Source organism: Oxyura jamaicensis, chromosome 2 (assembly GCF_011077185.1).
Source record: "Oxyura jamaicensis isolate SHBP4307 breed ruddy duck chromosome 2, BPBGC_Ojam_1.0, whole genome shotgun sequence".
Taxonomy (NCBI): domain Eukaryota; kingdom Metazoa; phylum Chordata; class Aves; order Anseriformes; family Anatidae; genus Oxyura; species Oxyura jamaicensis.
In genome coordinates this window covers 103335405-103359099 of record NC_048894.1, presented here as the reverse complement: position 1 = coordinate 103359099, position 23695 = coordinate 103335405, and the positions used below count along the sequence as shown (strand labels likewise).

Here is a 23695-nt window from a genome sequence, read left to right as displayed (position 1 = left end):
GTGTCAACTGATATCGCTTGTCACTTGTACAGCTGAATGCACTTGTTACTTCTTTACAGAAGACAGAGTATTCTAGGTTCAAACACAATACTTGTCTTTCCTTTCTCCAAATCAGTTTGTTTCTGGCTAATGTATTTATTTATTTATTTATTTATTTTTAAATTTTGATATCTTTGATTTCAGCCACAACAAATCTCAATATTTTTATATTTTTACTCCTTAGCAGGTGAATGCTAGAAAAGAAATAATTCCTACTCTTGAAATAGTGTTGTTTTATTTATTTATTTTTTCTTGCAGGATACAGTGGTTAAAAAATATCCTGCCATTAACAAATATACTGTATATTGCAAGCCTGCTTTGTAGGAAAGCTCAGAAAAAGTTCTGCAATAAAGGCTTGACAGAAAGTAATTAAGTTCTGAGCTAAATGGTTATGATTTAATTCTCATTTACATTGCATTTATACACCTCATTTAATAGGAAATAACTATTTTTACCAACCTGTACAGACAGGAGGAAATGAACTATAGTTCAGTACAGAGACATCAGAAATATCTCTAAAAAATACTTCAAAGGAGAGAAGTGTTGATATTGTTGTCACAGCATTCTTGAAAATTGCTGAAAAATTGGCTAGCATGTGTATTTACATTAAGTCATTGTGTGTATTGAATCAGAGACATTTGCAATTGCCAAGATAGGGACTCCATGCACATATTGCTTCAAATGAAAATTGCATGTGTAGCAAAATCTCTTGTTGGATATGTTCACTCTGTTTATATCCTCTTGAAGCTGCCCTTTAACTGCTTTTTCATCTTTCAATACTCATGTTGGGCTTAAATGCCAAAAACTATGAGGAAAGCACTGGGAAGAGAGAAACTGAGTTCTCAGAGCTCTCAGCTCAAACCAAGCAACTAGTCCAGGACAGGGAGAACAGAGCTCTTTATATTTTTTCACTCATTATGAGGGATAAGTGGGATAATTTTTATACTCAAAAGGACATGAAGGAGACATCAAGGGAAAGCTGAATTTTGAATGTGAAGATGTGGTATTACTCACCAGCATTCACTGAATTGGCTGTGGCCACTCCAATAAAATACAAATGCCCAAACATAGAAGTCCCAATGAGGAGACTAATTACACAAGAAATTAGCAGCATTTTATACAAAAAATGATTCTCGGTAACAAGCATTTCATGAAATGAATAATGCTCTCTTAATGTTTCTCTTTAGCATACTTGAAGACAAACTTGCAGAAATGAGATATGGGATGTCTCATAACATGCAATTAAAGCAGCATTATTATTACTTATTTTGATAATAATATAAATGGATAGAAATATTAAATATATTTGGTCTTGCAAGAAATTTCCCTTTCTCTTCTAGCAAGTGTAGCAAGTGGTACCCAGTAAGAACCTGCTAAGTGCTTTTGTGCTTTTTTTTTTTTTTTTTTTTTTCTCTTTCCCCCCTCAGTTTGTTCACTATTGAATTACCCCTTCTTTCTCTCAAAAAACGTTTCTAGCACTGATCATCTGTGATTTTTTTTAAGTCTGTAGCTAGCACTGCTGTTATGATCTAGCAGGCCTATACTGCTGACCCACGTTCTAACAAAAGGTTAGGGGATGATTCATTGCTGGAATTGTCTCCTTAGAAAGCACATAAAACTGATGGTTGCTTAACCTCTTATTACCCCTTTTACAGTTTAGGGAGCTAGTTATAACATCATCCAGTTTAGATTACTAGTATATGTCTTTCTAAAGTGCCTTTTATACTGCATTGGATTTTTCTCTGCTTTCTCTTCTAGTGTGAGAAGCACCACTGACAGCTACTGAGAGTGGCCAGAGATCATCTGAAGCCAGTTTGGTGCACACTGATAAAGAGACGATGGTGAGAAGTGCCAGTGCAGTCATAGGAAGTGTGATTCATCCTTCCCTTTTCCAGGGCACAGCTTGCATATTTGGATGTCTCTTTCAGTCTTGCTTTCCTGTGATTCTTCCCACAAATGACATTTCAGTGTTGATTTGAAAATGAATGCCATGATGTAAAAACATGTATTTACCATAACGTTGCTTACTGCAAAGCATAACTTTTAGTCTTTCAACTATACCCTGCACAGGAGATGGGACTGAACGACAAAGGGTCTATCATCACTTCATCTACTGTTTTTTATTTGAAAACAGGAAGGATTGATGACTTTTATTTTTGGACTGGATTAATTGCCTGTCTTTCTTAAAGGCTAACTGCTGTTGCTTTGGTAATACCGAGGAGGTAACAGTAGGGACCTTGATGGGGCTCAGCCAATGCTACTCAGAGCAGAGGTCAAGAGAAATGGTTGTCTCAGTCTGAGCTGTTAGAGAACACTTGTTATGTTATAATATATCCACATGCAGGGAAGGCCATGATCTTCACTTTTGCCCTGGATCCATGGATTATCTCTTGGAGCAGAGAGCAGTCTGAGAGGATACTCAGTGGCTCTGAAATGTTGTGCTCATGACAGCACAGGCAAGGAATAGACAGAAGTGAGATTTTGTAAACAGGCCAAGAGCACATATCCAAAGCTATGTTATGAAGGACAAATATATTTTCATTGAACAGATAAAAATAGCTACAGAAGGACACTGGAATTAAATTGCTTCGATGTAGCAGCACCAGGCAAGTTGGGTAGATTTGTATTGGCTTCAATAAAACTCTACTCTGAACCCATTAGGATTAGCACAGATTAATAGCAGAATTCATCTGAGTGTAATAAACTCTTCTCACAGAAAATTCTTTGGGGGCACATTGTACTGTTGGCCTCATTTATGCTTTCATTGATAAAATCAGTATCTTGCTGTCATGAAGGCGGCGTGCAATTTCACTTTTGCCCTTTGCAGAAACACAATTCAAACATCAGGTGGGAAGGGTCAGCCCTGATATGGGGTCATACACATGAATTCAATGAGAAAACAAATGAGTGATACAGACAGGTGTCCTGGTTGCTGTTCTGTTTTGAATAGAAGCTGGTGCTGAGTCCAGCTTTCTCAGAGCCTAGGTCTTAAACAACTGGGCCAGGCCCATCTGGTCAGGGTCACCTCCCGGTCTCTTTCAGCCAGCACCCTGGCCCAAGGGATGTTGCTCCAGGCTTCCCCCAGATCTGCAGGCCCAAGTGCCTCCACCTCAGCATGCAGCTGCTCCCTGCCTCTTTCCCTTTGTGGAAAGAGAACGTTGTTTTGGGGACAGCAGAGGGGTTTCAGTGTGTTCCTCAGTGTGTGCTCAAGGGATCAGCACAGCTGGCACAGCCCAATAACTGCGAGTTGGCGCAGCCCAATAGCTACACAATGACATTGATGCATCAAGTACTGACTGTCCCCACTGGCAGTCCAGGCATGTTCTTTGCGGTCTTGGAAAACGCTGAGTGCCAACCTGCCTGCAGAGACAGAACATTTAATTAATGGTAGAAACAAGAGAGCTGAACACCAGAATCATGAACACCTGAAAGACTAAGATAGTCAGTCAGGAGCCCTGCAACTGGAAGTTTGCAGATCATTATTGGGAAATCTCGGGAGAATCCAAAGATCTGTCCCTGTGCCCCTTTACTTTCAATCCATATAACTCACCTGCATGCCTCCCTCCACCAGCTGCTAACTGGCTGCCCCTGAAGCTCAGTGTTATGCTTATAGCTGTTTGCTGCTGCAATACTATGATAAAACACATTAGAATTAGATATACGAGTAAAATATTTCTTCATTTCATCCTCTAATGTAACCAAACTATGCCTACATCACTGTCCCATTTTCCAGGCAGGTCATTTAGTCTGCTCTCTTTGTAAATTAGAGTATTTCTTTATTTAGCATTGCCACTTATACCAGGGTTCTGGCCTTCAATGTCTGGTCTGTGGCAGAAGAATCCAAAGGCTGGTTCATAATGTATATGTGAGAGACAAGGCATTGTGCTAAGGAATAGCAACCAAACCATCCAGTCTGGTGCGTGACTTATTTCTGGTAATCAGCCGGTCTGCTCTGAGTGCTGAAGGTACAGAGAGAGCTATTGTGAAGACAGCTAAGCTGAGCCACAAAGAACTTTATTAAACTGAATGTACAGAGGAATTTGTAAATGGGGAGATGAACTGAATTTAGAGAGAGAGAGTGCAATAAGCCAAAAATTAGGGTACTAGAAGGGAAAAAACAAGTGGAAAGAACACTGTGTCTGCACAATCATTGGTAGATATGCGAACTAAGAAAGAAGTAAGATTTTATTCGTAGGTATATGATTTCCAAGGTCTGCAGTGGGAAAAATCAGAAATTATGGGAATGATAACAAATGATAACTAAGATATCTAAAGATAATCTACGAGAACCAAAACATCCTGTACACTGAAGGACAGAAAGAGAACTGGAGATGGGCATCCTCTATTATTTTCTTTTGGGCATAGCATTGAGCTATGAGCTCAGATTTGGCATACGGAGAAGTTAGATGCAGCAGAGAGTGTTGCTGTTTACTTGCTGCCATAATCTGCTCAGATCTAACAGCTGCACTTGAGCATAGTTTGCTTCCTCTGTTTTGTGATAACCTAAATTCTCTTTGCTTTAGCAGGGAGAAGGGGCATGCAAAGTTCATCTCCAGACTGTAATTGTATAGTGCTAGAGGAGCCTTTTTACTCAAATGAATCAAAATGTTTTTTGCTATCTCCTCTGGTGCAGGGACTATTCATGCATAAGAACCTTTCACACAGTGGCCCAAGTCTTTGAGTGTCCTTAGTGTGAAGGTGGCAGTAGCAATAAAGGAAGCTTCTATGGAATATAATAGTTAGACACACAGGCTTAACTGCATTCTAACTATAAATTCTATTTTTACAGCCTCTGAAAACTCAAAAATGGAACAACATACAGCAATAAAATTTGTGTTTTCTGGTGGTGATTCCTTAAGAAAAATGCTGTAAGTTAAAAATAGGCATTTGAAGTTGTTATATAGAACAGAAAAAAATCTAATCACCTGATTTATGGGCAGGTGGCAACTGGAGAAACAGAGACTTTTTATCTCAAGCTAACTTTAAACCTTGCATGGTTTTTGACTGGCTGGTTAGTGGATAACATAAAGGGTATTTGTCAGTGTTGGTAGGATGCGTGCTTTGGATTCCTTTGCGTGCAGAAGCAGAGCCCTTTTGTAAAAGAAAAGACTGCCACTGATTTTGCCATCTTTTGGGTGAAGCCCAGAATGAGTGTGGACTGCCTGACTGCTAGACCCACAGAGAGGCTTCAGATGTTGCAATGCTAAGCATTGAATTTCTCAGCTCTTGGGCCTTGTGAATCCTGGGGGAGTTCAAATCCATCTCAGGGAGCCCTGGTTCCCAGTATAGTAGTGTGTACTCCTCCTCAACTGCATCAAAATCTCTATTATAGCAAGGGGACCAGGATGTAGTTGTTTATTAATTTATTATTATTATTATTTTGTCTGTTTCACAGAAATTCCTTTTTCTTCTGTTAGTGGTGTGAGAGGGTTGACTGTATGCTCTCTTCTGAGTTTTGTGATGGTGTGCTTCGTATGCTTGTAAAATTATAACTGTGGATATAAGACAAGTATTTATAAGAATAATAACCCTTCCACCTTAATAATGGTTTTCTATTCTTACCTCTTCTGAAATATGAAGTTATTGTTGGCAAGAACTAGCAAAAGCAGAGAAAACAACAACAAAAACCCACACATATAAGAGATGCTTTTGGAAAGGAGAATGCCTAAAGCATTTTCCTCTTTAATATCATTTTCTGTAAAGGATACACTAGAAAGCAATAATTTTAAAAAGCTCATCCTCAAGTTTAGATCACAATCATTGTTGAGTTAAAAAGAAAGACGCTTGAAAACCACTAGATGGTGGTAAAAACCCAAGCCTTTGCTAACAAAATCTGTGAAAAGAGAAGTTCAGCAGGGCAAAGGGGAGGAGGAGCCACAGTCTGAGTACTGAAGTCATTATTGCTCGGAGACTATAAAAAGGCAGTTGCACAGTAAGTAATTTATACATGGTCAGCCTTGACTCTATGGATATACTCATTCCTTTTGTTCTATAATGTCATCTGTTCCCACCAAGGAGTCCCCTGCCCCAGATGTTGGGTGAGGAGGGAACGAAACTTCTGCTCTCTGGAGGGAAGATTGTGGGTGATGAAGAGGAAGACTAGCTGAAGGAGCAGCGCTGGTAAATAGGTACAGTTAATTCTTGATTGCAAATAAAAAAGTTACTTTTAAAAACTGAAAATGATTTAGCTTGAGAAGCTTTGAATTTTACTTGCAACAAGTCACTGACAATTAGCTTTAAGTCCCCTTATTAAGAATCTGATGGCTTACAGCTTGCCCTGAATATTCTCATTACCAAAGGAGCATTGAATAAAATAGTTACATTCTGGAATAGAAAACTTATTTCTCTGACAGAATTTCCCCCTACAAATTCTGCAGCCTCACTCTATCCTGGAATGTATGGATTTGCCTTGGTTAGTGGCTTAATACTATGCTAAAATGAGCATGTCAGTATCGCACAGACAAGCTGTTTATAACACAGATCGTGCAAACTTAAAAAGTACAAAGGTCAGGAAACGTGTACATTTTTTACTGAAAATGTTAAATTCTTAATTGTGGCAGTAATTCAACTTCTATATATTATATTCAAGTGAGCAGGTTCTGCTCAACCTAACACTCTATTCTCCTACGTTTCTGGGTTCTGAGAACTCAAGCTCTGAAAACTGTTGTTTTGTGTTCAGCAGAATTTCCAGGATATTGTGCTCACTTCTGGGAGACCAAATAGGATAAACAAAAATGTGAAGGAAGAGTGCACGAATCTCTTCATTATTTTGTGGTTTTAATTTCCCAGTAAGGATGAGTAGAAAGACTCTGAGCCATTTGGAGGTTAATTTAGAATCACTAAAGGAATACGGTGTGGACGAGGCAGGATGTGTACAAGCCAAATTACGTAGAAATGGTTGATATTTGTTTTGTCAACTTCTGCCTGTTCTTGTCATGCTGTATTTTTTTTGGCAGGGTCTTTTGACTTTTGGAAAATGCATTTACCACACTCCTTGGCAAGTCCCTCAGAGAGAACAGAACGTGTTTGCTTCCAGAGATGAACACGTCCTCTCAACTGTATGTTTCTGAACTAAACCTGAGTGCCTTTGGCAGCAACTTTACTGTGCCTACTGTCAAGAGCAAGTCATCACCATGTGAGCAAGTGGTCATTGCAGCTGAGGTGTTCCTCACTCTGGGCATTGTAAGCCTCCTTGAAAATATCTTAGTGATATGTGCAATAGTTAAGAACAAGAACTTGCATTCACCCATGTATTTTTTTGTTTGCAGTTTAGCAGTGGCTGATATGCTGGTTAGTGTGTCTAATGCGTGGGAGACTATAACAATATACTTAATAAACAATAGGCATATTATTATGGAAGATACCTTTGTCCGTCATATAGACAATGTCTTTGATTCAATGATCTGCATATCTGTAGTGGCTTCCATGTGCAGTTTGCTGGCTATAGCAATAGACAGATATATCACCATCTTCTATGCCCTGCGTTACCACAACATCATGACAGTGAAAAGGTCAGGGCTTATCATTGCATGCATCTGGACCTTTTGCACGGGCTGTGGCATTATCTTCATTCTTTATTATGAATCAACTTATGTTATAATTTGTCTCATCACTATGTTTTTTACCATGTTGTTCCTCATGGTTTCACTGTATATCCATATGTTCCTCCTGGCTCGTACTCATGTGAAGAAAATAGCTGCTTTGCCTGGGTACAACTCTGTCCATCAAAGAACCAGTATGAAGGGAGCCATCACTCTGACTATGCTTCTTGGCATCTTCATCGTTTGCTGGGCTCCATTCTTCCTCCATCTCATCCTGATGATCTCCTGCCCTCAAAACCTCTACTGTGTTTGCTTCATGTCTCACTTCAACATGTACCTCATTCTCATTATGTGCAACTCAGTGATTGATCCCTTGATCTATGCCTTTCGTAGCCAGGAAATGAGGAAGACCTTCAAAGAGATCATTTGTTGCTATAGCCTGAGAATGGCATGTAGATTATCAAACAAATATTAGCAAAACAAAACCAAACCAGGGAAGAGTACTGAATTGCAACATCGTGCTGCACCTTGTTATTCTGCTAAAAGGCCTATGGAATATCTTCCTCTATTCAGCTGTAATGATTTCTGTGGCAATCAGAATTATTATTTTTTTAAAATGTGATTTGACCTTTCTTGCCCTCCACGCACCTCTGGCACTGGTGGTAGGAGCTACTCTGTGCATCTACATCAAGGGGAGAAAGAATATTTTGAACCTCATTTACCCTACAGAAGACTCTGGATCTTATAAGAGGATTGCACAGGGAAAGCCTTATTTTTCTTTTTACCAAATGTGGCAAATGTGACTTGCCATGTAAATGAGCCCATCAGCTTCTCAGTATGTGTTTCTCTCAATATTCTTTGTCTCTCTACATACAGCATGACTTATTTGATGACCAGAATTAACACTTTTTAATTTTTTATGGGGGATATTTTCTTCTAAAGGCATAAAATCAGAGAAGTAGCTCCAATTATCAAGGATCACATACCTCACTCAACACAGTTATGATCAATAAATATGCACGTATCAGCAATCTTATATTGTAGTCATGACTGTTACTGTCATAAAATGTGTATCATGTAAGAGGAAATTGTTCCCACAAGATTTCCCAGGATGCGCACAGTGTTGTCATATCTGACTCTATGTGTTCTTATCACTGTGTCTGTGGGAAGATGTACCATAGCCTGATTTTAAACCTGAATATGAAGACTGATTCTAGTTTGTTTTGCTCATTCACCAGGGCTGGGAAAGTAAAGGGCACACAGCCTCTAACTTGAAATATAATGCTTTTGTTGAGAAAGAATGACAGAACGAGTGGCTGCCTTTGTATAGACATTAGAAAAGCATTTCAGCTTGGAGTAGCTTTTGTTATTGGAGGAAGCTGTGCTGTAGATTGCATTTTTCAAGCTGGGAGAGACATATCAAGTCTGATGATCAGGAGGGTAGCAGGCATTGGCAAAACACGGTTCTCAAAAACCCAGGCACGTGTAGCTATAATATGGAGTACTAACTTTTGCTCTCCAGGCAAACTGTTTTTGTCTTTGCTGAAATGATTCAGAGGTGAAGCCCCTCATGCATTGTGTGTGAGCAGTTCACATCTCGTCATGCTCTCATAAGCATGCTGTTCTGCAACAGCTCTGTGATGTGCAAAGTATTGGATTTGTCACAGATGAAGGAAGTGTGACTGTGGTATTGATTTCTTAATGCCAATGGATACATATCCTGCACTGAGATATGTACTAGGAAAATATTTCAAGCAGTGATATACAATCCTGACTAGATATAACAAAACAGCTTTAAAAAAATGAATTATTTCTTTCAGAAAGTTGAAAGAATAATCCTTATTATACTTGATCTAGGGGTGCTCTAAAAGTGTCTTTGTCAATAGAAAGACTATGATTGACTCAGTGGACCTTAGATTATCCTTCTAAGGTAGAAAATTCTCATTAGGCGTTATGAACATCTTTTTTACCATAAGGGTTGTCAAACATGAGAATGGGTACCCAATGGTTGCATAATATCCATCCTTGGAGATACTCAGAACTTTACTGGACACAGCTCTGAGCAACCCGCTCTAACTCTAACTTTGACCTTGGCCCTGCTTTGAATTATTTCGTTCAGATGACCTTCCCTGGCTCCTTCTGATCTGAGATATTTTGTGGTTCTATGAAACAGCTTGTGTATTATGATTATTTATTATTATTATTTTTTTCTCTCCCAACTTAATCTCCTGTGTAAGAACTTTGAAATATTCTCCTCACATATTTAAAAAGGTAACATACTCTATGTCTTCATTTGCTTTGGAGGTCTCTGGCAGGATAAGTAGGGCACCTCTTTACCACCACAGTTGTACATTTTGTCTGCTGCAGCTTGAAATATATACTGCCTACAGCTTGCACATATCTCCCTCTGAAATGAGTGGGAATATTATTCTCAGTGGAGACGCTTTATGTTGACTGTCAATATAATGGTTATATCAGTGCACTTGGTGCTGGATTCTTCCTTCAGTTTTATATAAAAATGGGATTTCAGAGGTACGTTTGTTGTTGGTAGTAAGAATCTTGCCTTGCTTCAGTCCACCTCTTAACCTTATCCATAAATGGGACTTGGAAATGGTCTCCTGCTACTATGAATGTAAATATCAAAAATGAGACAATTCAACCGCATAGCAAAAGGGACCAGCTGACATTGTAAATAAATCATTAAATCTTCACTGGTTATTACAAATAAGACATTCTTGTACATAACTGTAAATCAAGAAATAGGAAGCCAAAACTGTAATGGCTTTGGGTATTTTCTTGAACTGTATATTACCTTTTTTTTTTTTTTTTTTTTTTTTTGTCTTGGAAATTTATTTGATGTAAAAACTCAGACATATGAAGAAATTATTAAACTGGATTGTTGGAAAACCCACTATTGCTGGTTATTCATTGTTAACATGTCTGCTATACTTCGTAGTTTATTCACAGAAGGGATATTGCATTCTAGGCTTTCACTTCTCAATTTAAACAAGTGCCTTGCTAAAAAAACACATTCTGAAAGAGTATAGGCTCATATATGTGGTTACACTCATTATATATGTGGTTACACTCATACCTATGTTCCTATAGGTGTCAGCATCATATCCCAAGTATAAGCTTTACAGGTGGGAACTGTGCAAGTGTAAGGGGTAAATGAAAGCATTTTCAAGAACAGGCTAGTTTCTGGGAAAAACAAAACAAAACAAACAAACAAAACTGTTTACAGTATAGAAATGTATATCAAACACATGTGAGGCCATGGCATATTTTAATTGGTTTCTTCCTCCTACTTAACTAGAGAATGAAAGCAATGTTTTAGCATGCTTTCACTTCTTGGAAAACACTAAGCATTCTGATAGAAGCAAGCACAGTTTATGTATGAAAGTTGCTGTCAGAGGACAGACATGAAAAAAAATAGCTTCTAGCTTCATGTTGTTGCACCATGTTCCTACAGATAATGGTATTGCTCTTCTTATGCTGCCAGATATTTATGGTTTGTTATCAGTCATTGGAAAGAGGTTCAGATCGCACTATTTCTATCCCAGAGCTTCAAAACCAACTTCCTTTGCCCGCTACTGATTTGATGACCAAACACTTCACTGCTTCTAGAGTGTGTATCACTACTTTATTTTTTTAAAAATAATAATAATACCTTTGTTCCCCAAAATAATGCAGAGTGGGGTTGTTGGTAGGCAAATTACTCTTTCCCCAGCTTACACTGAGGTACTTCTAATGTTGATCTAAGTTTTGCTTGCTTCAGTAGACTGAAGAGGATGACTGTTTTTTGCTAAAAACAGTGTTGTCTGCATAATCCCATATCCTTCATGCTCCTATACTAGCATTAGGAAAACCTGAATCTTTTCTCTAGGCCAAGGCCACTCTAAAGTACATGGAAAAAATAGCTTTCCAAGAGCCTTGTCATCTCCTGTAACATGGTACAGTCTTAGCTGAGGAGTAAAGAGGGGGTTTTATGATCCTTCTGCTTAGGCTATCAAAACCTGGGCCAACCCAGCTTCCCAAATGGGCGCCGTTCTGTCACAAAGGGCTCTCGCTACTGAGTACTGCTGTCTCTGCATCTGAGCTGGGAGTGATGACTGCTCTCAGCCTTATGACTGACCTGCCTGTGCCCTGTGTGCAACCAGAGCCCAGTTCCATTTTGGGAGCTTCCTGCTGCTTACGCTTTTCCTCTTAGAAACACCTTCTCCAAGTGACTCTCTGGAGACTGCAGTTGTATTTGTCAGGAATCCTGGGCAAAAGGAGTTCAGAAATCACCGGAATTTCCTGCACATACAAACTTTATGAAGGCAGAAAAACTATATGCATCCGTGGGAATGCAGCCAACCTTCTCCCACAGCCCGCTCTCTAAAACCTCAAAGGATTCTGTTTTGTTTCCAAAGCCTTGGTTGGAGTTCTCCTTTTTCTCTTGTAGTAAATCCTTCTTTTCCTGCTGGTCAGCTTCTTGCACAGAAGACAAGCTCATGGTGACCACTACGGTATACAGGTTTTGCAATGGACAGTCCCAGTCTTCAGCCATGCTTTGCTTGCACAATGCCCTTCTTGTCACTTTGCTTGCACAGTGCCCTTCTTGTCAGGTGAGGTGAGTGAACAAATCAGGGAACGGGGATGTGGAAATGGCGATCCCCACATCAGAGATAGACAGTCATGCAGGCAGAGATGGAATCGCCTGCATAAGTTTCTGTGCTAGGTTTTCTCCAGGCAAGATGTGCTTTCTCTGTTTCTGTCATTATGCCTTGCAACTTGAGCTATGTGCATCTTGGATCTGGCTGGGTCTTCATACAGGATGGAAAAGGAGAATCTGAGGCGTGTCTATAATTGCATACATGCCTATGTATGTATGAGGTCCTACTCCTAAATATAGACTACAGTCACAATCAACATTAAAAAATGAAATATATATGAGGATGTATAATTTCTACTTTTCCCCTAACCTTTCTGCTCTTTCTCATCCAGTTATTTTTTACACTGCTTTCCAATTTGCATCTTTTTTCTCAAATATTTCCTCCAGCTGTGAATAAACTAGCAGAAATATAAATCTGAAGACAAAGAAAAAAAAACTCAAGTGCTTTTTGCATCCTGAGATTTTGAAAATTACAGTGAATCAGTGTGTCAGAACAAAGAGTTCCCTCAGTGCCTGCCACACCGAAGACCCAGTGAAATTAAAAATCTTATGGTCCTTAAGTACTATCCCTAGGACAGTTTCTTCTTTAGCTGCTTGTCTAAAAACCCCTAAAAATGTGTGACTGGCTGTACTGAGTGCTGAGGGTGAAGGGTCTCCATCAAAACAAACAGCAGCTGTTTAGGGCAGTTATACAAAAGCTGGATATGTGCAAGATAAACCTCTTATCTTCCAGCAAACTATGGTTTAGGAACTTCTATGGCTGGGGCTTATAGCTCTGTGACTGGTAGCTCTCTCTGAGTGTTTCTTATATGAATTTATCTAATCGCTTTTGGATCTCTTTATACTCATCACTAACTTTTGCAGTTTAGATATTTTATGTGGAAGTTCCCCCCCCCCCCCCCTTTCTTTTTCTCCTTCTCTTTTAAAACATCTGTTTGGAGATTTCTTCAATTCCCCTGAATCTTTATGCTGTAAGGAAGAGAAATAACAGGTCCCCATTCAATTTACCTATGCCATTCATCATCCTACTCTCTCATATCCACCTATAAAGTCTCTCTTTTCCAGCCAAGGATCCTGGCCTATGTACTTTCTCCTGGTATTTTATATCTTGTTGTTCTTATGTTGTTTTCCCAGATCTGCTACATTCTTCTGACTTGGAGGAGACCAAATGACTGTATAACCCAGATATAGGTGAACAATAGATTTATGCACTGTCAAATGATGCTGCATGTTTTGTTTTCTGTTCTTTTCTTATCAGTATTTAGGAATATACTTTCATATAGCATGGCACGCTTCATAATTCAGAAAATGGCAGGATCTCTAATGAATTACCTCCCTGCAAGTGCTCACGGGAACATCTGCTCTCTGTTCTCCAAGTAAGCTTATATTTTCAATGGCTAAAGCTTCAGCCATATATCAGCATATAAAGCATATGCTGAAAATATGGAGCTTAAGAGTGCTTCTGTGTTTCTGGGCCCGAGTACACGCTTTGGCTGTGTCCCAGCTCTGTAACAGAACTCATCTGAGACACACAGCTTCCACCTCCCCCACTTCTGCTGGGAGTTAAGCCCGGCCACAGTGGCTGGAAGGGGCTTGCAGCATGTCCAGGCCATGCTTTGGGTGACAGAGGATCAGGGACCCCCAGTCCAGACTCAAACTTTGTCTGGAAACCCATCATTTCTTTGAACAGGGTGGTAAGAACCTCATTTGCACAGCTGTCTCCAGATGGTGATTTGTCACTCCTTTCCTTTCAATTAGGCTGGTGTTATGCCTGATTAAAGAACGTCAAGAATTGGACCTATAAGCTTTGTATGCTGGTTCCAGATGATTTTCATAGGTATCAAGTGAGTTGTTTTGATGGCCTGCTGCATGAACACCTTAATTAGCAACAACAAAATAAAACACAAAAATGGATTATTTTTTCTCCCCAGTTTGCCTTTTTTTTTTTTTTTAACAGGAAAGTTACTTTTGGCAAATAATGAAATAATGAGTTTGTTGTCTGCAAGTTGACTTTTTCATTGGCATTTGTATCTTGCACAGAAAATTAGTGCCTGCTTCACCCACCCTGAAAAGATGACCCTAGGAATACCTATCATTTTTGTATTATGTCTTTCATTTGTCTTAGCTCTCCCCTGAACTGTTTTCTGGGACGCTTTACATGGATTTTGAATAAGGACCAAAATCTCTGAATTTCTGTACCCCAGCATTTCATAATGAATATACTATTTCTGCTTCACAGTTTCCTTGTGTCCTTTATAGTTAGTGGAATATGTCCAGGATATTTTTTTTTTTTTCAAAGGTTAGAAGGAAATGTTCCTGTACTTTACCTTGATTTTAAATCTACAGCAACATAATTATTAGTGCTGACAACACTGACCTCAGCGCTGAGATACATCAATGAAACCAAAAGTAGCTCTTTCCCCAAAGTTCTCCCCAGAGGACATAAAGAGCTCTGGGTATAGTAAAGAGAGACTTCCTGCTCTCTGCTTATAAGGTGGTCGTATAGGTGGTAGAGCCTGGGAGCAAGCATTTTCAATCTGTGTTCACAGCTCACTCTTACAGAGGATGAGGATGGATTGCCTTTTCCTGCTTTGAGGACTGGGCTGTATGAAAAAATGTCGTGGTAGAACTAATGCCAAATTCAGTTTCAGAGGAAGAAAGTCAGCAAGCACTGGAAACCTGACCGAAAGTCTCTGTGAGATCCTCACCAGGTATAAATGGATCCCATTCCACTGAAGTCTATATGAGACTTCTCTTCACAGAGATGTATAGCAGGAATTCAGGATGTGATAGCTCTCTAGCTCCTTCCTCCTCTGGAAAGAAACAATATTTGAACCATTGGTGGAAAAACAGTGTGTCAGCAAGTACATTTATTTCTACTTGATGGCTGGATTTACAGATACAAGTTCATGGGTTTTGGTGCAAATTTCTGTCAGGAAAGGGCTTGCTGCTTGAGTTGAATGTGGGCTCCATGATACTGAGTGGCCAAGTTCAGGTGCTTTTACTGTTATTAGCCCCTCAGTCCCATCCACAGGTGGAAGTTATGAGCTTGCATTCTTCATTTTGGGTCAGGTCTCCAGAAGGTGGCCTGCAGGATCCGGGGCTCTGACCAAGGGAATCTCAGCAAAGTCACCTCACAGGGAAGGTCCCTAAACCACTGGGGACAGGTGGTTTAAACCTTCAGCCTCTCCTGGGCTTAAGTGCCCTGCTGGGTAATCACAGTTTGTAAAGCAGGTGCTTAAAAAGCCCTTCTTTCAAATGTCAGAGGAAAGAGATGAATCACTTGGTTTTGAAGTGCAGTTCCAATGACAGTTCATGTCCCTGCATACAGTGCATTAAAAATGAAGAAGCAGGAGGTAAGTCATTGAATGAAGTCCAGGTGTTTCATCTCATGGCAAAGCTGCTAAATATTCAGGTTTTCACTATGAAAAGGGGCATCTGGAGGTGGCTTTTGGAAGGAAAACTTTGTGAAGAAAAAAATGGTATTTGGTGTGTAGCCTGCAATTTTAGTTACACTTACACTGTGGGAAAGTCTGACAATCTCCGAGCCTCCAGTGAAAGAGAGAAACACCTTTTTATTTTTATTTTATTTTATTTTATTTTATTTTATTTTTTTGGTGAATTTTGATTACCTTTACTTTTAAGATGGGACTTGTGGTCTGCAGCCTCTAGAAGTATCCACTTAAAGCAGAGGTGCTCAGCTTCCAGTAGACTAGGAGGTGGAGGGATTTTAGGCTCAACAAGTGACAGGTGCCTTTAGGCTCCTGGCTTCTCATTCAGCCCCTTGGTTTTGTTGGCCACGTACCTGGCACTCCTGCCACGTGTGACTAATAACTGATCTGAGCCATGGCATTTTAAGCAATACGTTGAGCTTGTATTTGGAGGGGGGCGGGATACTGAACACATGTCCAGCTTGATTAGAAGGGAATGGAAAATAGGAGAGACACCCCAGAGCTCCCTCATGGGAGATAGCCCTGGCAGGCAGATGAGCGGGGGATCAAAGGCCTATTGCACAACGTAACGAGTAAATAGATGACAAGTACAACATTAGCTCTGGTGGACCTTTAGAAGGGAAGGCAGGCAATACAAGGAACACCATGTGTATTTCAGATGACCTTTCGTTGAAAATGTCAGTTAGAAAATTGTACTGAATTTATAAAGAGGGTAATAAATAACTGGATGGAATAATGAAAAAGGTTTAATGCTCTGGCGAGAACTGGAGTGCAAATCCAGGGGGGGCGGACACCTGACATTACACTTACCTTAAAACTTTGCTGAATTAACAAAGGCCAGTCAAGCACTATGAATCAGGCTTGTTAGTGCTGTGAAAAAAGCATCCACTGATGAGAATATGGCTAATAATAATGAAGGAAATCTGTGGTGAAGTAATGGGGTTGATAAGGTGGGAAAATCTGGACTGCAAGAAAGAGCAGCCTGTTGACTTTGCCTCTTGAATGACTGATTTGTTTTAAAAAAAAAAAAAAAAAAAAAAAAAGGAAATGGGGTAAAGAAGAGCAATTACTGCTCACAATCAACCCCTAAGCTTCTGTCTGGTGAGAGGCAGCACCTGGCTCAGCTGTGGCAGCAGGAGCTGAATATTTCCAAGCTCCAGTGCTAGGCACAGACCTGGGATGTCCAGGCAGGGCTGTGGGGATGGGGTTGGGGATATGCCTGGCCAAATGGATAGGTGAGGGGCCAGACCAGCAAGGAGGTGGTGTGACACAGGCACCCCTACAGTACAACCCCCATGAGAGGAGGAGGGGCCCCACAGAGGCAGCTCACAGACCTTGTCCCAGGTCACCACCACCTCAGAGCAGAGGTGGCCCCACCACCCCCACCCCAGGCCCGGGAGGAGGCTATCCATGGGGACCGGGTGGTCATGCACTTTGAAGGAGATATAATGAGCCCTCTTCATGGAGAAATGGGGAAGTAGTTAACCACCTCCAGACTGATTTGTGTTTTGTTACCTTCTGCAGTTTCTATGATATTTTTGATCTTTCAGCTTGGCTGGGTAAAATAACTTCTGAACAGAGCTAATTAAACAGATATTTAGAATTCAGTAGCATCTCCCTTCTGAGAATCTCAAAGTATTTTGCAAACACTAATGAATGAAATCTCAAACCACTGCTGTGAGACTTCTTGCAGAAGCATAGCTTCACCCTGAGCTAGAAGTGAGTTGTTTTTGAAAGTGGAGCTAAAAAGATATTGATTTGGCTTCTTTGGTGTTAAATGGTACTGCCCTGAAGTCATCACACAGTCTGAAGAACTGAGCTTCAAGACACAAAAAAGACATCCACAGTGTCACATGGGGCAGTATGATATTCCCAAGCTTAATTTCCTCCTGTAGCACAGATGAGAAAAAAGGGTTGTGCCCTGTGCTGCAGTAATGGCTGTGACTCTGGAGTCCTTGCTGGGCTGCAGGACAGGCAGGGCATCTCCTGCTACCACCTGCCTCTTCCTACTGTCTGCAGGCAGCAGAAAAAGCAGGTCTCCAGCCCTGCCTCTTCCTCCTCTCCCCTGGAGCCCAGACACAATGAGGGCTCAGGAGGAAGCACTTTGATACCAGTGCAGTGTTTGCTGCTGAGGTTGTTATCTCAATAAAGATGATTGAGTATATTCCCCCCCCCCACCCACCCTTTTTTTTTTTTCCTCCTTACTGGGCTCTGGCTGATGGTCTATGAGTGGCATGTTTGTAACAGGTCCTGAACCTCTTTACAACATAAGAAAGTCTGAAGCTGCAGCTGTGATCACTACAATGAATGGAGCTTGAATAAATCAATACACTGCTAAAGCATGGGCTGATGATAGTGAGTGCAACACAATGACTTGCAGGACACAAAAATGTCTGGAGGATTTCTCAAATTGTTTAAGAGCACTTGGCAAACTTTGGTTGAACACTGGAACAGACTCCCCAGGGAAGTAGTCACTGCACCAAGCCTGTCTGAATTTAAGAAGTGATTGGACTGTGCACTCAAGTGGTCTAAACTTGGCAAAAACAAAACCAAGACAAGGACAAATGGGACAGAAGCTTGTGTTAATTTTCCCATTATTTTCTGAGGGAGTTAGAAAATTCTCCTTAAAAAGGGAAGCTAGAATAGGAAAAACCATTTCTTTTTCTTGAAATGTACAAACACATAAAAATAGGAGGTTAGCTAGTGAGATCCGTATTTTTAATGTAATATTCTGTCCAAACTTGTGGTATTTGTAAGAACCAAGAGGAGGATTTTTTAAAGAATGGAAATTATTTTTCTTGTATAGAGTAAGAATCACTTAAAAATCCTTTCTATTTGATAAGGCAGATTTGGCTCTCAGTTTGTTAGGGGTATTAGGGCTATTGCTGACAAACTGTCAGTGACCCTCTGCCTCTGTTTTGTATTGCTTGTGCTGCAGGCGAGGTACTTCTTTTTGTTGCAGCTTTCCAGTTTTGCTCTTTCACCAATCTATTGCTCCAGGCTAGTAGCATTAAGATAAGAATTTTTCCTTAAGTAACTACGGACTTCCACAGCAGCCAGTGGTAAGCACTGTTTGTGTTTTCTGCAGCAACATTCCTCTGCACTGCAGAAACAGACTATATTTAAAATGAGTTCCTCCTGTGGGAAAAAAAGAAAATCAGAGATGGATGAAAAAAGTAAAGCTTTTAAAAATGCCTTAGTTTTACTAAGGTTGCTGTCTTTGATTACTCACTGTATATTTAGCCATCTGGTCTAAAATCCCCGTAGTCTCTCTGCAGTCAGATGGTTTGAGGGCATCTTTTTTAGTTTGCAGGGTTTCCTTTGAAAAATTCTGTAGCTGGCTGGCACTTGCTGTTCATTAACTTTATGGCAGCACTCTTGATTTAGTCTACAAGTCAAGCAAATACATGAGAACAGGCTGCTCTTTGCAAGTGCAAACTCTCTTCCCGAAGTTGTAGGACTGTTTAGCACATTTGGTGGTGACTCTGGATGCAACAGGAAGATGCTACAGATCCCACGACTAGACTCAATATCTCTGCGGAACAAAACAAAATATGCCACAAAGATTGAACTGAGGTTCCCAGGTAATCTAGCCACCTAAATGTGGTGTTGTGTTTGGGCTAGTTGTACCAGCCAATGGCTGACAGCAATGTCAAGGCCTGTTACCCTTCCAACAGTCTTGGCACCAGTGTGTTTAGGGCTGCTTCAGAAATGTCTGCACTGTGGCCCATTGCAAGGGGTGGATGTACTCTGAGTGAAATGTTGAGCTGGATCATTTTGTCAGTGTTCTGTACTTGACAGATTCGAGTGCCTAATGATCCTAGCTGACTCATTAAGATATTTATTTTTGCAAAGTATCATTAATCTCTGCCCTTCTTCATATGCTGTGCACATATTCTATTTTGGAGCTAGAATTAAGCAAGAAGACATAACTAAAAGGACAGTGTAGATACTGTCAATGGAGTAAATTTTTCACAAGGCATGTAGAAATGTGAGTTTTGGTGCCGCTGTTGTCTTAACATAATGGGTCGTGAGGCTGTGAAAACAGTTGTAGCAAGAACTTGCTGAAACTGAGTTGGTAATATTGTGGTATTAACAACTCAATAATTTTGATGCAGAAATCACAGAATGAATATTTTATGGTCTTTAATATGATAGATTGGTTGATTGTATTAATATATATATATATATATATATATATGAATTGTTTCATGGAAAGCAATCTTTCCCAAGAAAGCTAGTGAACAATCGTAACTGTTCATCTTGAGGGGTAAATCAATATGGACCAAAAGAAATTTGCCTACAATTATATGTTGCATGCTAGAAGCTTTCATGAGACCAGGTTAAGACTGGAACATCAGAGCTATATGAATTTTAGCACATGAATTGAGAAATCACATTACATTTGAACAGCATGAACAGTGGAATACCCTCATACAGCTTTAAAGGAATAATGTATTGATTAAAAAAAAAAAAAAAAGGCAACAAAACAGAAAAATGAATGAAGCTCATGGAATAATTTATCCAGATCTAGCAGTGGCATGACACTTTTCATTCACTAGTTAATTTCCTGGAATTATTTAATCTTATTTGAACCAGCAATGATTAACCTTATTTAGTTTTGTATTAATTCTGCTAATTGCATCTCCAATCATCCAGAGCTTTGGTTACCTGTGTATTTTTGCTGCCTCCAAAATATTTAGTATAGGTAGTGATGAATTAAAAACTTTGGAGGAGGTAACATGCATGGGAGTAATACAAAACACCACAAATTAATGCCTGCCCATGTTAATTTTTAAATTTCCTCAAGAAAAAGGGTACACTGTCATTTTAGACATCCATTCAGCCATCAGGATGGTAAACTGTATAAATAACACTGTAAAACTTCAATAATAGAATAGTTCCTGGTTATGACGGGTGACTTCTTTAGGATAAGTACTAATGATGAATTATGGGTTCTAGAGAAGTTCTGAAGTTTTCAAATGTCTGTTTAGCATTTTACTTGGTTTGAGTAGAAATTAATGTTTAAAATGAATGTATTTGATGGCCAGATATCTTTTTAATAGCCCCATAATCTAGCTGGTTAAGAATTATTTTAAAACAGATATCTTTACTGGCTAGTAAAGATACTTTACTTTTAGAGTGCAAGTTTTTATTTACTTATTTTTATTTATTTATTTATTTTTAATGGCTCCTCATAAACCAGTTTTGAGCTACCCTGATGCAGACTGTGTGCACAGCGGGGATTGCAGGGGCTTTAGGACCTACCAACACCTTGCATTTGTTGCTTTGGCACGGGATAGAGCCATGAGGGGTGGTGTGATACAATCTGGCTAAAAAGTTGATTGGCAAACCTATAAAAACATCATTCTTTATGCAGCAGGCAGGGATGTTTGGAAGGAAGAACCATGTTCCAGATGTCCTCTGATGATTCTTTTTTTTTTTTTTTTTTTTTTTTTTTTTTTTTTTTTTTTCTTCTAAGCAAGATGAAAGACAGGGAGAACTTTAAAGGGCTTGATTAACTGTTATGATGTTATGAAGTTAGGTGCATGTGTCGATCTGCTCGAGGGTAGGAAGGCTCTGCAGGAGGATCTGGATAGGCTGCACCGATGGGCTGAGGTCAACTGCATGAAGTTTAACAAGGCCAAGTGCCGGGTCCTGCACCTGGGGCGTAATAACCCCAAGCAGAGCTACAGGCTGGGAGATGAGTGGTTGGAGAGCTGCCAGGCGGAGAAGGACCTGGGAGTGATAGTGGACAGTCGGCTGAATATGAGCCAGCAGTGTGCTCAGGTGGCCAAGAAGGCCAACGGCATCCTAGCTTGTATCAGAAATAGTGTGACCAGCAGGGCTAGGGAGGTGATCGTCCCCCTGTACTCGGCTCTGGTGAGGCCGCACCTCGAGTACTGTGTTCAGTTTTGGGCCCCTCGCTACAAGAAGGACATCGAGGTGCTTGAGCGGGTCCAAAGAAGGGCGACGAAGCTGGTGAGGGGCCTGGAGAACAAGTCCTACGAGGAGAGGCTGAAGGAGCTGGGCTTATTCAGCCTGGAGAAGAGGAGGCTCAGGGGCGACCTTATCGCTCTCTACAGATACCTTAAAGGAGGCTGTAGCGAGGTGGGGGTTGGTCTATTCTCCCACGTGCCTGGTGACAGGACGAGGGGGAATGGGCTAAAGTTGCGCCAGGGGAGTTTTAGGTTAGATGTTAGGAAGAGCTTCTTTACTGAAAGGGTTGTGAGGCATTGGAACAGGCTGCCCAGGGAGGTGGTGGAGTCACCATCCCTGGAAGTCTTCAAAAGACGTTTTGATGTAGAGCTTAGGGATATGGTTTAGTGGGGACTGTTAGTGTTAGGTTAGAGGTTGGACTCGATGATCTTGAGGTCTCTTCCAACCTAGAAATTCTGTGATTCTGTGAATGGAATTATGCTGATCTTCATGTTACATACATCATTAGATAGCCTATGGTTTGGCAACAAAATAAAAGCCAGTCATCACCGTGGACACTGGGGATATTCTTCCTCCTTATGTCTATTTCTTTAAAATTCTAACTACAGTGTGAAATAGATATATTTTTTCCCAAATGGACTTAAAAGAGAATCAATGAAAATAACCATTATGCCTCAGACTGTTTTCTCAAAATAAAAGTGAGTGGAAATGCAGTTAATGCGGGGTAGGAATTTTTTTGAAGACATTCTCAGCTGCAGAACACCATTAGACATAAAATATCTGAAAACACTCATGTTAATCTAACAACAGATTTCTAGGGAGTGCAATGGCCTTTTCAAATGAAGAGATGAAGAGGCAGATTACTTAGATCATGCCAAGGGATGTGCCACATACTATATCTCATTCTGTGTATTCCAGTTCAAGAACTTGGGGGTCAATTGCATATGAAGCATGATTTTTCTCCTCCTTTGTAACCTGACCATAGGCACCTGCACAATTCCAACAAGACAAAGGAAAAAACTGTGACTGACTTTTCTCTCTTGTTCCAATCAAGTCCGTATTCTTGCATTCTCTGCTTGTGTCAGAGGAGGGACACCAGAAGTACTGCCTTATTTCCTAATGTTGAGTCATGTGGAAATTAATTCTGCCCAGTTATGGCCAAGCAAGGAGCTCAAGAGCACTGAGCTGAAGGCTGTCCTCCCAGGGCTCCCCTTTATCCATCTGGTGCTACTGGGCTAGTTGGCCTGGAAAGTGGGATCAGGATTAAGATTGTAATAAAGATAATTCAGTAAATACTATTATTGCAGTCTTCACCTTCCTGCTTTATGTGTTACCATAGAATCATAGAATAGCTTGGGCTGGAAGGGACCTTAAAGATCAGCTAGTTTCAACCCTCTGCCATAGGCAGGGTTGCCACTCACTAGGTCAGGTTTGCCAGGGCCCCATGCAGCCTGGCCTTGAACACCTCCAGGGATGGGGCATCCACAGCTTTTCTGGGCAAACACAGAGTAGTTCACACACAAACCATAACCACCAATGAACCAGCGTAGGAGTAGGGATAACTGGGACTTAAGGTTTTAATACATTTCAAATAGTAATCAAAGAACTTTCATGACTAGAGAAAACAATACAGGTCTTTCTGCTATCTCTGCCAGCCTCTTGTGCTACTATATATGGGGCAGGCTCACAGTGAATTTAAAACAATGTAATTGTTTTACACAGACTTGCTCAGAAGCTTTTTTCTCCTCTAAGGTTCGTGTTGCCTTCTTGCTTTGGAAAGCAGCTTTTCGGGATTTACCAACCTCATAAGTATTCTCTGAGCTCTTAATTAGCAGGGAATCTAATACACTGGAATCATTTCCAAACAGAGAAAACCAACATTGTATTAAGAAGTAGATGGATTGGTTTAAGCATGAAGAAGGAAAGAGTCAGTTACATAGTCTGTCTGAGAAATAATGAACAAAGAATGGGATTAAGGCAATGGGGGCATAACAGCCGGTGAAAGAAGTCAGAGGGGATGGACAAGAATTACACAGAGGTGCACACTCTCTGAATGGGTTGGCAAA

At 40.4% G+C, this 23695-nt stretch overlaps 1 protein-coding gene and 1 long non-coding RNA gene across 3 annotated transcripts; one reads left to right on the top strand and one right to left on the bottom strand.

The window, feature by feature from the left end:
• Nucleotides 1-5946: 5946 nt before the first annotated feature.
• MC5R (melanocortin 5 receptor) lies at nucleotides 5947-10488 on the top strand. Of its 2 annotated transcripts, none has more exons than XM_035318957.1 (2): nucleotides 5947-6159; nucleotides 6996-10488. In XM_035318957.1, exon 2 carries the CDS (start codon nucleotides 7078-7080, stop codon nucleotides 8053-8055), a length of 978 nt encoding a protein of 325 aa, XP_035174848.1. In that variant the 5' UTR covers nucleotides 5947-6159; nucleotides 6996-7077; the 3' UTR covers nucleotides 8056-10488. The 2 variants fall into 2 exon arrangements, with proteins under 2 accessions (XP_035174848.1, XP_035174847.1); XM_035318956.1 differs by having other exon boundaries at nucleotides 5949-6167.
• Nucleotides 10489-18525: 8037 nt separating this feature from the next.
• On the bottom strand, nucleotides 18526-19471 carry LOC118162695. Its single transcript, XR_004748568.1, has 2 exons — nucleotides 18922-19471; nucleotides 18526-18827 (listed from the first exon to the last, which is right to left on the bottom strand). It is a non-coding gene; the product is annotated as an uncharacterized LOC118162695 (long non-coding RNA).
• Nucleotides 19472-23695: the final 4224 nt, after the last annotated feature.

Coding starts and splice junctions, on each gene's coding strand:
- MC5R (XM_035318957.1), top strand. CDS start 7,078: ATGAACACGTCCTCTCAACTGTATGTTTCTGAACTAAACCTGAGTGCC.